The following is a 13,558-nucleotide window of genomic DNA, read 5'->3' on the forward strand; positions in this document are numbered from 1 at the left end:
CTGGTTTTAGCTTACTTTAATGAACGTCATGAGTTGTGGCATTCGGTCCTCGGAAACGACCAGAGAGGTACAGCGTTGGCTGAGCAGATTGATAGTTCTACGTTTTGCACGGTCAATGATAACGCCCCTACCAGAATTAGCGGTGAGTGGCACAGTTCACCGGACAAAACCAACGTGTTACCTGGTCTGAAAAATGACGTTATCTGGCAACTCGCCATTTCTCTTGGATCAAACCATCTCCCCAAAATTGTCTCAATTAGCAGACCGGCCAATTTCATCACCTCTGAACGCCGCACTTTCGTCAATCAAGCGAAATAGCTAGCTACCCTCATTGTTCCTGAAGTCTGAAAAATGGGCAGGTTGGTCCTGCTACTGAAGGATGCCAGCAAAGTGTAATCGTACAGGCTGATTTCGCTTTTTTCGCCTGTAGCAAAGACTCTTGAGGCCTTAGTCCTCCCTAGCTATCCAGTTGCCTATCATCAGCATGCCATTTCCAAACACGTATTTGTCGAGGACTCATCCAGAGAAAGCTGTGTGATAGAACAGTGATGGTGACGCTTGACTTATCAAAAGTCTTTGATACTGTCAAGTAATCCTCGCTGTTTGAGCACATTGAGCAGACAACCATACGGCCAAGCTTAAAACGTTGGATAAGCCATTATATGTGAGGACGCTAGTCGTACGTGGAATTCAGGAACAGGAAGTCCAAACCCCGTAGTGTCAAACAGGGATTTCCCCAAGGTGGGGTGATATCTCCGGAACTGTTTCACCTCTAACCATTCTGTATTCCCTCTTTCAGACGGCATCGGGATCGTAACGTATGCGGATGATTGTACGATCCTGGCGTCAGTTACCTTCCCTGAACTCCTCCTCAGTTACCTTCTTACCTCCTTTTTCCACGCGTGGTGAGAAGAGAGTCGAATCTCAGGGTCGATGGTAGCAGAATTCCAACCACTAACTATTTTAAATTCTAGGGGTCACATTCCACAGCACATTCTCGTCGGAATACTACCTTGAAGTTATGCGCCTTTTCACAGTGGTGGCACTTACATGGGAAGGTTTAACAAAAATCCTTCTAGATTATATAACGAATTGAAATTTCTATCACTGGGTCCTTGTGTAATACTTCCTTACTTAGGTGGCCCATTCCATAAGCCGAACTAAGAAAAAATCCCCAATTATCTCTGTTTGTTGCTTCGCTTTCTGGAATACCGCGCCTTTTCATCTCTTCATCCACTTGTTTCCTCCATCTAAGCTTAGGCCTGCCAATTCTGAGCGCACCGCCATGTGACACGTATTTATACGCCTTTTTAGTGGGTTCATAATCGCTCATTCTTTAATATGGCCTAGCCAACGCAATCGTTGCATCTCGATATGTTTATCTGTACTGATGTCGTTGTATAGGAGATACAGCTCGTGGTTTATACGGCGTCGATATTCACCGCCAACGCAGATTAGTCCATAGATCATTCGAAGAATTTTTCTCTCAAACACACCAAGCACTGCCTGTCTGCTTGCGCAAGTACCCAGGCTTCGGAACCATACATCAGCACGAGTAGTATCAGTGTTTTGTAAAGCGTCATTTTTGTTTGACAAGATGTGGCTTTGTTCATAAACTGCTCATTTATGCCAAAGTAACACCTGTTGGGCAATATAATTCTTCTTTTTATTTCGAATACAAAGTTTTTTACTAATTCAAAATTATAGGAACCAATGTCAACTGCTGGTCCGATCTCTATGGACGCATTGCGTGTCGACACCATCAACTTGGTCTTGTCACCGTTTATCGCCAGACCCACTTTAGCAGATTCCCTTTCGACTTTGCAAAGGTATCAGTTACTTCCTTTACCGATCGACTCATGACCGAATAAGCTTTGCGGGATACCTAATTCAGACATAGCTTGGAATACCTTTGAACGTAGGAGGCTGTCGAAAGCTGCTTTATAATCGACAAAAAGGTGGTAGGTGTCGATCTGCATCACTTGGGGTTTCTCCAGGATTTACGGCAGGGTAAATTTCTGGTCAATGGTGGATTTGCCAGGTCTAAAGCCGCATTAGTATGGCCCAAGTATTTCGTTGACCATAGGTTTTAGTCGTTCGAACAGCATCACTGGCACTATCTTGTAGGCAATAGGAAGAAGACTTACGCCCCTATAGTTAGAACATACAGTCTTATCTACTTCCTTGTGGACAGGGCACAGGATGCTCACTTTTCAATAGTCGGGTACTCGTTCTGAATACACCTCATAAGTGTGTAGCCTCCGGTTTTGAACAGCTCGGCTGGTAAGCTATCGGCTTCTGCTACCTTATTATTCTTCAGCCGGTTTATTGCTGTCTTTACCTCCTCTTGGCTGGGCGGTGTACATTCAATACCATCTTCTGGGATTGGACCTGTGGTATCTTCGCCGTCTTCGTTACTATTGGATACCAACAGTTTGAAAAAATGCTCTCTCCATATCCTGAGCACACTATCTGCATCAGTCAGTTACCTTCCCTGAACTCCTATTGGACCGATCTTACCTCCTTTTTCCACGCGTGGTGAGAAGAGAGTTGAATCTCAGGGTCGATGGTAGCAGAATTCCAATCACTAACTACTTTAAATTCTAGGGGTCACATTCCACAGCACGTTCTCGTCGGAATACTACCTTGAAGTTATGCGCCTTTTCACAGTGGTGGCACTTACATGAGAAGGCTTGACAAAAATCCTTCTAGATTATATATCGAACTGAAATTTCTATCAATGGGTCCTTGTATAATACTTCCTTACTTAGGTAGCCCATTCCATAAGTCGAACTAAGAAAACATCTCCAATTATCTCTGTTTGTTGCTTCGCTCCACTTGTTTCCTCCATCTAAGCTTTGGCCTGCCATTTCTGAACGCACCGCCATGTGACACGTATTTATACGCCTTTTTAGTGGGTTCATAATCGCTCATTCTTTAATATGGCCTAGCCAACGCAATCGTTGCATCTCGATACGTTTATCTGTACTGATGTCGTTGTATAGGAGATACAGCTCGTGGTTTATACGGCGTCGATATTCACCGCCAACGCAGATTAGTCCATAGATCATTCGAAGAATTTTTCTCTCAAACACACCAAGCACTGCCTGTCTGCTTGCGCAAGTACCCAGGCTTCGGGTACTGCCTTTACCAAAGCCATCTGTTTGATGTTTCACTCTTTGGTAAAACTTTCGGAGTTCATTCTGGCTCCTGTACATCTCTATTTTTTAACACTCCCGCCTTTCCATTTCTCTCTTCGTCCTGCGGAAAAGACGTTTCTCTTCTCTCCTTTTCTCCCGATACCTCTCTCATGCGCTACGCGTTGCTACTGTTTGTAGAGTAGCCCTATATGCCGCATTTTCTCTTCGGTAGCAGCACGACACTCCATGGATTCCTTGGTGGAGGTCTCTGGTATCTGGTATGGTGGATTTTGCGGCTGTTTGCATGGAGTGGGCAATATTTTGCCATTGTGCTGATATGTTACTGGGACAAGGAGTGCTTTCATTAAGCAATTGGGCTAGTTGAGTGGAATATGCTGTGGCTATCTGTTGGGTTTGCAGCCTACCGATGTCCAACTTCCGCGTTGTATCAGTTCGTGCTTTATTTGCAACGTTTAGACGGGTTACGTACCCTTTACTGGAACAAGGTCGTGGTCCGAATATATGTTTGCTCCTCTGTTATACGGTACCAAGAATAATAATTGTATAGTAAACCTTCTAGTGAAAAATATCAGTATTTGTCCACGATTTGGTATTCTCCCATTATAATTAAGATGTTAATAGGTTTTAATAATGAACTCAGAGTTAAGAACACCACCTTAAAAATAAATGTAATATAGGTCCTCTCTGGACCACATCCTCCCTATATGGTAGTCATCCATTTTGAGATACTTTATAAGATTTAATCACTTTTCTGCAAAATTACCTGTAGTAAAATATTTTAGAGTCAGAATGCGGGGAAATCTTCACGTTTTGGCGTGTTAGTTTAATTAAATTCGATACAACCAACAAAACCAATTTCATTGCTATTAACTTGGAACTAAACTCGAAAAATACTTGTTATATAAATGAAATGGATATCAAAGTAAAAAAGAATAAACAACGAATTATTTAAAAAGAAATCTCTTTGCAAATACACACAAAATTGTATCATTACAAAATAGGACAAATCGACGATACAAAATTAAACCAAACAACTCAAAGACAAATCAGGTGTTGAAGACAAAACATAGAACAGATTTTTAAATAAAACTTACCACGCAACAAATGACTTCCTGGATAGATTTTAGAGTTGCAATTTTGAGGTTAAAATCATAAGCATAAATTGTTGTTTTGATTTTTTTGGCAATTGGTAGTAGAAGTAGCAGGTAGTGATAGTGGTGAAAATAGTAGTTATAGTTGTTGTTGTAATAAGATGAACATAGCAAATTATTGTTTTTGGGTTTATTTGTAATTTACATTGTTTAGGAGAAGAGGTGGTGTTTTTTTCAAGAATTACAGTTGCAGTAGAATTTTAAGTTTGGTGATTAAAAGTTGAAAATTTAGTTACAATTATAAGATAGGAATAGAAATACAGTAGAATAAAGTGAAAGAATATTAAATAAATTATTTATGGGATTAAAAAGTATTTATATTATAAATGTAATCTAACTACTTTACAATTTATTTATACTTTAATAAATAATCAATGTAAAATATTATTTCAATTGTTTACATTATGACAGATTATGAAGGTAAGAGATGAACAAGTGCTGGAGGGGTATGGTTGAAATTTTATAAATATTTAAATTGCTTGTAAACTGTATAAATTAATATAAATATGTTATCATGTTTGCATATATGCCTACAATAAAATGATTTTCTTGTGATTATCATGTTTAAGAATTTTTGTTAATTTTTAATTTTATTGAAACTGTTTTGGAAAGGTTTACTAACATTAAATTATCTCACTTAAAGAATATGAAGAATGATGAAGATTTGTGGTGATATCGAAATTTATAGGCATTTCGGCATTTCCCAAAAGTAATAACTTAAAAAAATTTAAGAACGACGTTAAGTTCGGCCAGGCCGATCTTTTTATACCCTCCACCACCACTGTATTGAAATAAATATGAACAGTAATAACTACTACGCTCTTTCTCTGCTTTAAGTATAATTCCTTGGAGAAGAATAATATCCTAACTGATGACAGTCACTTTATACAAATTGCAGGAATCTCGTTTCGAACATTTGACAAAAACCCCTCAAAATACATAAAATAAGGCAATACCGACCCATGGAGGTCAGACTAAAACCTACATACATATATCTATATGGATAGCTTTTTTCGAGTAAGTTTTCTGTATTCTGGGTACACAAAATTCCGAAAATCTTAATTGGATGGTACCCTTACATGGGCCTTTGTCAAAACATTGACGTATGCTGTCTGATTTTTTACAATAATGTTTTTACCTGTTGTATTCCTGGCTAAAACTTTCAAAATATCGAATATCCGTTAGAGCCGTTCTGTGGCGACTATTGCAATAACTTTTGATCAGCCTTTTAAAGTTAAATTTCCAAGCAGGAAAGAATGGAAAAATAGAACTCCACTGACGGGGTACGACATCATTGTATACACGAACGGCTCCAAGATGAATTGTGGAATCGGCTCTGGTGTCTACTCGGAAGATGTATATATGCATCCACAAAGCTACATGAAGATTGCAGTGTTTTCCAGGCGGAGATACTGGCTAAAGGAAGCTTGTAATATACTTCTGCAGCACCACTCACCAAACTCAATAGGAATTTTTGGCGACAGTCAAGCGGCGCTCCTAGCATTTAATTCAAACATAGGCACATCAAAGCTGGTGAAGGAATGTAAAGAAGAACTTGCTAAGCTAGGGCGTCTGACCAGAGTAGTTCTTACTTGGATCCCAGGTCATAAGGGTCTTGTTGGTAACGAAAAAGCAGACGAACTAGCTAGAGCGGGATCTGCCTCTAACGAACTTCCAAGGGCGTCAGTCGCAACACCAATGGGAGTAGTTAAAGGGGATATCTTCAAATACTATCTTTCACAAGCAGAGATCAGACGGGACAAGACTAAAACTTGTAAAATATCAAAATCTACATGGCCACACTACAACATCAAACGTACAAAGTTCCTCAAAAATCGACGGAACCTGGCAAGAATAATTGCGGTGCTAACCGGTCACTGGGCCATTGGTAACCATGCAAAGCGCTTACATATTCCACACAATGACTACTGTCGCAGTTGCGGAAACCAAGAAGAGGAAGAAACGGTTGAACACCTCCTCTGCTCCTGCCCTGCACAATTGCAAAGAAGATTGAAAATTCTAGGACGACCGTTCCTACACGATCAACCGAACTAGGTCTGGGAGACCTTCTGAGGTTTCTCAATTCATCAGGCTGGATAAAATTTATCAACATACTATAACGGAATAACAATCTCTACCCGAGTGGGGTGGTTTTCAAAACGATGTATTTAACATACTAATTGAGGATATAAAGGTTATAGCCACCACGTAAACCAACCAAACCTTAAAGGGTTTCCAATTAATTAAGTGTTTATCAAAGTGCTTTCCACATAAGTCTTAAAAACCACAAATTTTTCAATCGTAACATCGTCAATAATCTTTTAATTAAATAGAATGTCTAGCTTTGTGGTTTTTTGGGAAGTAGTTTGTTTATTTTCCTTTAAAATGAATGTATTCACATGTATGTATGAATATGTACATTATGTAAGTATTTAACCACATAATATAAAATGTTAATAAGCATGTATCTATGTTTTAATGCTTCATTTAATAGCAATAAATTTACATATAAGTGTAAATGCGAAATAAAATATAAGTTAACGAATCCGTATTTATGTATGTATGGTATGTAGCTGAATTACTTAATGAATATAATGTTAATGCATAGTTCATAGAAATATACAGTTAAGAACTGATGAATGCACATATATACATTGCTAGATAGAATAGTAATGAAATGCTTTAAATGTAAAATATGCAAATGAAAACTTTTAATAAGTGTGCAAAAGTAGTAATAAAAGAAATATAGGGATAATTTGAAATATTGTAGAATAAAAATTTAACCATTTTGTTTTTTCCCGACACAGTTAAATCTTTTATAATTGTGATGGAAAGGATATTTTTAACGAATTATCCTGATCTACTTAAAGGGAAACCAGATTTATAACATTTTATGTTTATTACGAAACTTAAAATGGATAAGGGTAGTTTCAGCTAACAGAAATACAATCAGTGTTATGACTGTTGCTCTAACAGGACATATTTTATTGAGTAGCACGAAATTTTCGCCTCAAGCCGAATAAGGTATACATGTGCTTGACCACAGTAAAATTATAAGCTGATCTAACCATACCTGATGATTCTTCGCAACAGTATGTTCTACATATATTAGTGGCTTCGTATTTTGTTTAATCAGGCTCTTGTTTGTTGCCCATTCGCGGCTACTTCCTTAGGTTGTGACTACTAAGAGGCTGGATAGGGCAGCCATCCAAATATTGCCAACGCAATAACGTATCTCTCGCCCACTTTATCTGGAGAGACGTATCGATTGCCAACCGTGATTTCCTAAAGTTAGATGCTCAGTAGCGGGGTTATCAAATTTGTTTATTGGTTACTGACAAGAATCGTTAAATTTTAACGCCAACAAGTAAAAACGGCATTAAATTCGGCCGGTCCGAACTTGTTATACCCTCCACCACGAGATGTATGGACGTGGAACAATTAGTTTCCTTTCGTTAATGAAGAACACTGTCCACTATTGTCCACAACCATTAAAACACCGAAATTGGGGAGGTACCGTCCTATTATAGCCCCCATAAAAGTGTGGGCCTGTACCGACAAATTTCTGGAAGAAAGTTTTATACCCCCAACGAAGACTAGATACCAAATTTCACCTTCAAAATACCGAAAATTGGAGGTACCATTCTATTGGGTATATCGCGTCTTGGACCTATATCGACAAATTAAGGGGAAGTTGAATACCCGCAACGAATACTAAATACCAAATTTCAGCCTTTTCGATGGGTTATTATGGCAACAAACTTCAAAACACCGAAATTGGGGAGGTACCGTTCTATTGGGGCCATATGAAGTCGTGCACCTATACCGACAAATTTAGAGGGGAAAGTTGAATGCCCCCAACGAATACTAAATACCAAATTTCAGCCTTTTCGATAGGTTATTGTGGCCACAACCTTCAAACACCGAAATTGGGGAGATACCGTTCTATGGCAGCTATACCTATACCAAATAGGATTTCCAATTTTTGTAATTGATCGTAGTTTAGTACAAAACAAGTAAAAAAGCGTTATGTTCGGCCGGGCCGAACTTTTCATACCCTCCACCATAAAATATTCTGAACTAAAATGGAATAATTAATTTTCATTCCTGTTCCCAACTTTAAGTGGGTACGTTAAAATGTCAGATAAAGTACATAAAATGCTTCATTCGGGAGGCCCTTTTTTGTGTGCCTATATGGTGCCTATATCTAACTATGTATGTTGACAATTTTTGGTGGGCGAGAAATTGGGAGGTACCGTTATATAGGGGTTATAATAAAACATGGACCTATGTTGACAGTTTTTGATGGGAGCCTTTAATGTCAAATAACTCCTAATTCGGTTAAAAATTGTAGCTAGAATTCTCAAAATACCGAAAATCGGTGCATAACGTGGGACCTTCAAATGTCATTAACAGCTAGTTCGGAGGTATGTGGGCTATACGAAAATATGAACTTAAATGAACAATTCTTGTTGGCTTTTAAATTTCAAATTACAGAAAGTTCGTCCAAAAAATAAAGCTAAGGTACGGAAAATCGGGAGGTTTGTTTTGGGGCTATACCAAAACATGGACCTACGTGGTTAAACATTTTAAGTAAAATCCTCAAAGTACCGAAAATCGGGAAGTATCGTTATATTGGGGCTATGTTGAAAATTGTTGATGCAGATGCTTGGTGACCACTACAACCTTCAAATGTCAAATTACAGTTAGTTCGGTTAAAAATTGTAGCTAAAATTGCCAATTACTGAAAATTGGGAGGTACCGTTATATGGGAACTATATCCGAACATGGTCCTATGTTGACAATTTTTTATGGAGAGGTGTTGTGACCACTTAGAACTTCAAATGTCAAATTACTGCTAGTTCGGTTTAATATTGTTGCTAAAATCATCAAATTACTGAAAATCGGGAGGTACTTTTATATGGGAGCTTTATCAATACATCGACCTTTCTTGACAATTTTTGGTGGAGGTGTGGTGACCACTAAGATTTTCAAATGTCAAATGTTCAAATTACAGATAATTCGGTTAAAACTTGTAGGTAAAATTCTCAAAATACCGAAAATCCGTTATATGGGGATACCGAAATCCGTTATACCGAGGTACCGTTATATGGGGCAATACCAAAACATGGACCTACGATCATAATTATTTCGAATATAAGTTTTTTGGTCACTAAAAACCCTAAGTATAAAATTATAGCTAATTCGGTCTAGAAATGTGAATTTAAACGTCAAAATACCTGAAATCTGGCGGTAACGTTATATGGGGGCTATTCCAAAACATGGACCTATGTCCACTAGTTTTGTTATATAAGTTTATATTGACACTTAAGAACCCTAAATGTCAATTTATAGCTAAATCGGTCTGAAAATGTAGCTAAAACGTCAAAATACCGTAAATCGGGGGTACCGTTATATGGGGGCTATACCAAAACGTGGACCTATGTCCAAAACTTTTGTTATATAAGAACTTAAGAACCCTAAATGTCAAATTATAGCTAAATCGGACAGAAAATGTAGCTAAAAATGGCAAAATACCGTAAATCGGGGGTACCGTTATATGGGGGCTATACCAAAACGTGGACCTATGTCCACAACTTTTGTTATATAAGTTTAATGACACTTAAGAACCCTAAATGTCATATTATAGCTAAATCGGTCTGAAAATATAGCTAAAAACGGCAAAATACCGTAAATCGGGGGGTACCGTCATATAGGGGCTATACCAAAACGTGGACCTATGCCCACAACTTTTGTTATATAAGTTTATTGACACTTAAGAACCCTAAATGTCATATTATAGCTAAATCGGTCTGAAAATGTAGCTAAAAACGTCAAAATACCATAAATCGGGGGGTACCGTTATATGGGGGCTATACCCAAACGTGGACCTATGTCCACAACTTTTGTTATATAAGTTTATTGACACTTAAGAACCCTAAACGTCAAATTATAGCTAAATCGGTCTGAAAATGTAGCTAAAAACGGCAAAATACCGTAAATCGAGGGGTGCCGTTATATGGGGCTATACCAAAACGATATAGCCCATCATCGAACTTGACCTGCCTGCAAACATGAGATAGGAAAAAAGGGCGAGACACGCGTCCTCTCTTTTTTGGTGTTCTGTCACACTGTGGAGTCAGAATATGGTTAATAAAACATGACTCGAAAAATTACACGCAGTGTAATGAATTTCTAAAGTTTTTTCATCGATTGGAAAATAATTGTAGCCTGTAGAGCGATTTTTTGAAAATTCGCCATTGGCCCACATAAAAAGTACTATGGAAACAAAGATCGCTAGGTTGGCATGGTTTCAGCAACTAAAGGATATTTTCATATTGACTCACTTGAAGAACCTTAGTCTCCTGATGATGAAATAGTTCCGTGAAGTCATAATAAAGTACCATGTTTCGGTCTCTGATAGGTCTAAATATGCTTCTATTACCTAGTACTTGTTAATAGATTATCGCGGCTTCTTTACAGTAATTCATTTGAAGAAAACCACCAGACATTTGAAACTTAGATGGACGAACATACGTAGCAAAGTCGATTACATTTTTCGAAAAAGTAAGTTTAGAAGGAGGGCAAGTAGATAAATAGGATCTATAAATAAATATTTCGACCAATCACGAATGTACATATATACCTTTTACAGCCTTAGACGAATACTTTGAACTTTTGCGAACAGAATATCAAATCCTAGCATTTATTATTGCCGATGAAAAAAAAAAAAAACACGGACGGACGGACAGATAGGTTGTAATGATTAAGAATTAAAACTTAGTAGGTTATAAAATAAAATGTGTGCCTTCAAAAAACAGTAAAATATTTATTAAAATACTTTTTACAGATTATTATATTATGAGAGGATTTCGCTTATCATTTAAAAATATGGACAATATATGACAACAAAAAAGTAAAACATGTTGAAAATGTCTAATAAAACAAACAACAAAAATACTCACTATTTTCCATATAAGTTTTAGCCTTATAACCACCAAAATGATGCGAATAATCCGAAACAAAATGCAATCCCAAATAGGATCCTTTGGAAACATAACGCAGCAACTTCAATTTAGTACTCCAATCGCCGCACAAACGTTTGGGTATCACATCTTTGTTACTTGGACTTGAAAAATCCTGTTTATCATTTCCCCCCAAAGTGGATGATGCTGGAGTATGATGATGACGATTATGATGTGGATGCTGCTGATAAAATGGATTACCATGTGGATAGTCGGGGGTTTGTATAACGAAATCATCGCGGGGACTATATAAACTTGAATAGATTTGTAAAAGTTTTTGATAATTGCTTTGTGACAAATCATATCCATTGTAATCGGTATTCATGGGAGCATAAGATTGATCACCACCACTACTAATGCTGCTATCGGCTGGATATTCCTCTTGGCTGTTGTCTGGTGAACTTCGTTTGCGAAATGTGCGAGAATTTAAATTTCTGCCGATGTCGTTGTTTATATTATTATTGTTGTTGTTGCGTGTATAACGATGCCGGTTGGAAGATGTTTTCGTTGGGTTCTTTAGTGACTCGGAGAATTTTGGTTCGGTTATCTCCAAATAATCATAAGTACAACTATAAAATATAATATAAAAAGACGTTTTTATTGCATTATTAAGTAAGTAATATTAAAATTAAGTAATAATTAAATTTAATAAAATAATTTTTAATACTCACCCTGGTTCATTTTCTATAACTAATTCTTCAAATTCGATGACAATGCGATAACCAGCTGGTGCTGTTATTGTTGTATAACAATTAGCATTATCTGGATATTGGCGTGGAAATGAAGGACTCCATATGGAAGCACGTGGATGTTCTTTGCTTAAGGACACAGTTTTGTTACAGTCATTTAACCAATTACGTCTCATTGATTCTGAGGAAGAGAAATAAAGTGGATTGGTTTAAAGGAGATGGTTATGTTTTGCACAATTTGTAAGGTAGAAACAATGGGAATCTTGTCAAAGTTCACTGAGACAGCTATGCCATATTCTATTCTATACAATTGGCGAATTTAGCAAATTTTAGGGAAATCTAAGATTTATGTCTCATAAAAATTCAGCAAAATGCTGTAAAATATTATGTCCTTTACCCGTACAGGCTCTTGGGAGTGGAAAAAGTACAAGTGGTTAGAGAAGACTACTTTAGAAAACAGTAAACCTTTTTTATAGCCTCCACCATAGTGTGGAGGGTATATAATGTTTGTTTTCCAGTTTGTTATGCATTTAAGTAACAATTTGCGACCCTATAAAGTATAAATGAGGAAAATTCTAAATTTTTTAATATTCCATTAGAAAAAAATTAATGTTTTTGAAGCTACATGAAAGATTTTTGGTACATGGATTGAGACAAAATTCCCATTCTCAAATCTGTTACTAATTTAGGTTTTTGCTCGCAAAAGTTATGCCGGTTTCAATTCTGATTATAAGAAAAAATTGTTATAAAAACGCTATTAATTATATTGAGAAACATTGTTAATTTATGGCTTCATATATGCTGAGGTACCATAATTTTAGTGAAAAAGTTGTAAATTTTCGCGGATATTAAAAAAGAATTGAAAAAATGGTGGTTTACAGCTTGTTTTAAAAAAACTCAATCTGTTTATGCATCTGAAAAATATTTAAAAAATATTTACGTAATCTAAACATTGCGAAGATTCAAATGAAACCAAAACTATACAAATCTGTTTAGCGGTTTGCATATTATAGCAAAAACAAAAAATATATTGAGGAAATTTATAATATTTTTGTAAGAGAAAATATTTTTCAAATTTATTTTGTGAGTTAGTTGGAATTATTCTTCTATTTTAGTTAAATTTCACGCAAAAAATTACATTTTTTATTCTATTTACTTCTCGAAAAGATATGGAGAACGTTAAAATAAATTTTGGGTTACTTTATATGGCATATAATCTTGAAATAAAACTGTATCGGATAACTTCTTCTCTTTTAATTTGTACACATTTTCAGGATTTACTTTGAATGCTAAGATGTGGCATCGTCTTCAGTTTAGTGTACAAAAACTGTATAACGGTTATAATTTGCACAAACTGCATACACTTTTTATGCGCATCCGATTTCACTATCAACCATGAAAAAATACATCGATCTAAACCTATTTCGATAAAATCCATCAAGAACCGTGGATGTAGCATCACAGACTATTTTTGGGATAAATCGGATACAGCTCCCATATCAAAATTTTTTTTAAACCGCTGTTTTCGCAAA

At 36.6% G+C, this 13,558-nt stretch overlaps 1 protein-coding gene across 12 annotated transcripts in view; it reads right to left on the bottom strand.

The window, feature by feature from the left end:
• The window catches only part of LOC141397476 (uncharacterized), a 655,384-nt gene that overhangs the window by 108,421 nt on the left and 533,405 nt on the right, over positions 1–13,558 (bottom strand). For 10 of the 12 annotated variants that reach the window (XM_073973773.1, XM_073973779.1, XM_073973778.1 and 7 more), the window contains 3 exons: positions 12,009–12,207; positions 11,278–11,906; positions 4,256–4,273 (listed from right to left, as the gene is read on the bottom strand). In XM_073973773.1, the coding sequence (XP_073829874.1) occupies positions 4,256–4,273; positions 11,278–11,906; positions 12,009–12,207 (846 nt within the window). The remainder of the gene's footprint in view (positions 1–4,255; positions 4,274–11,277; positions 11,907–12,008; positions 12,208–13,558) is intronic. The other 2 variants (XM_073973783.1, XM_073973777.1) reach the window with 1 other exon arrangement.

The sequence above is a fragment of the Musca autumnalis genome, unplaced genomic scaffold (assembly GCF_047663935.1).
Source record: "Musca autumnalis isolate F117 unplaced genomic scaffold, ASM4766393v1 scaffold_3, whole genome shotgun sequence".
Lineage (NCBI taxonomy): Eukaryota > Metazoa > Arthropoda > Insecta > Diptera > Muscidae > Musca > Musca autumnalis.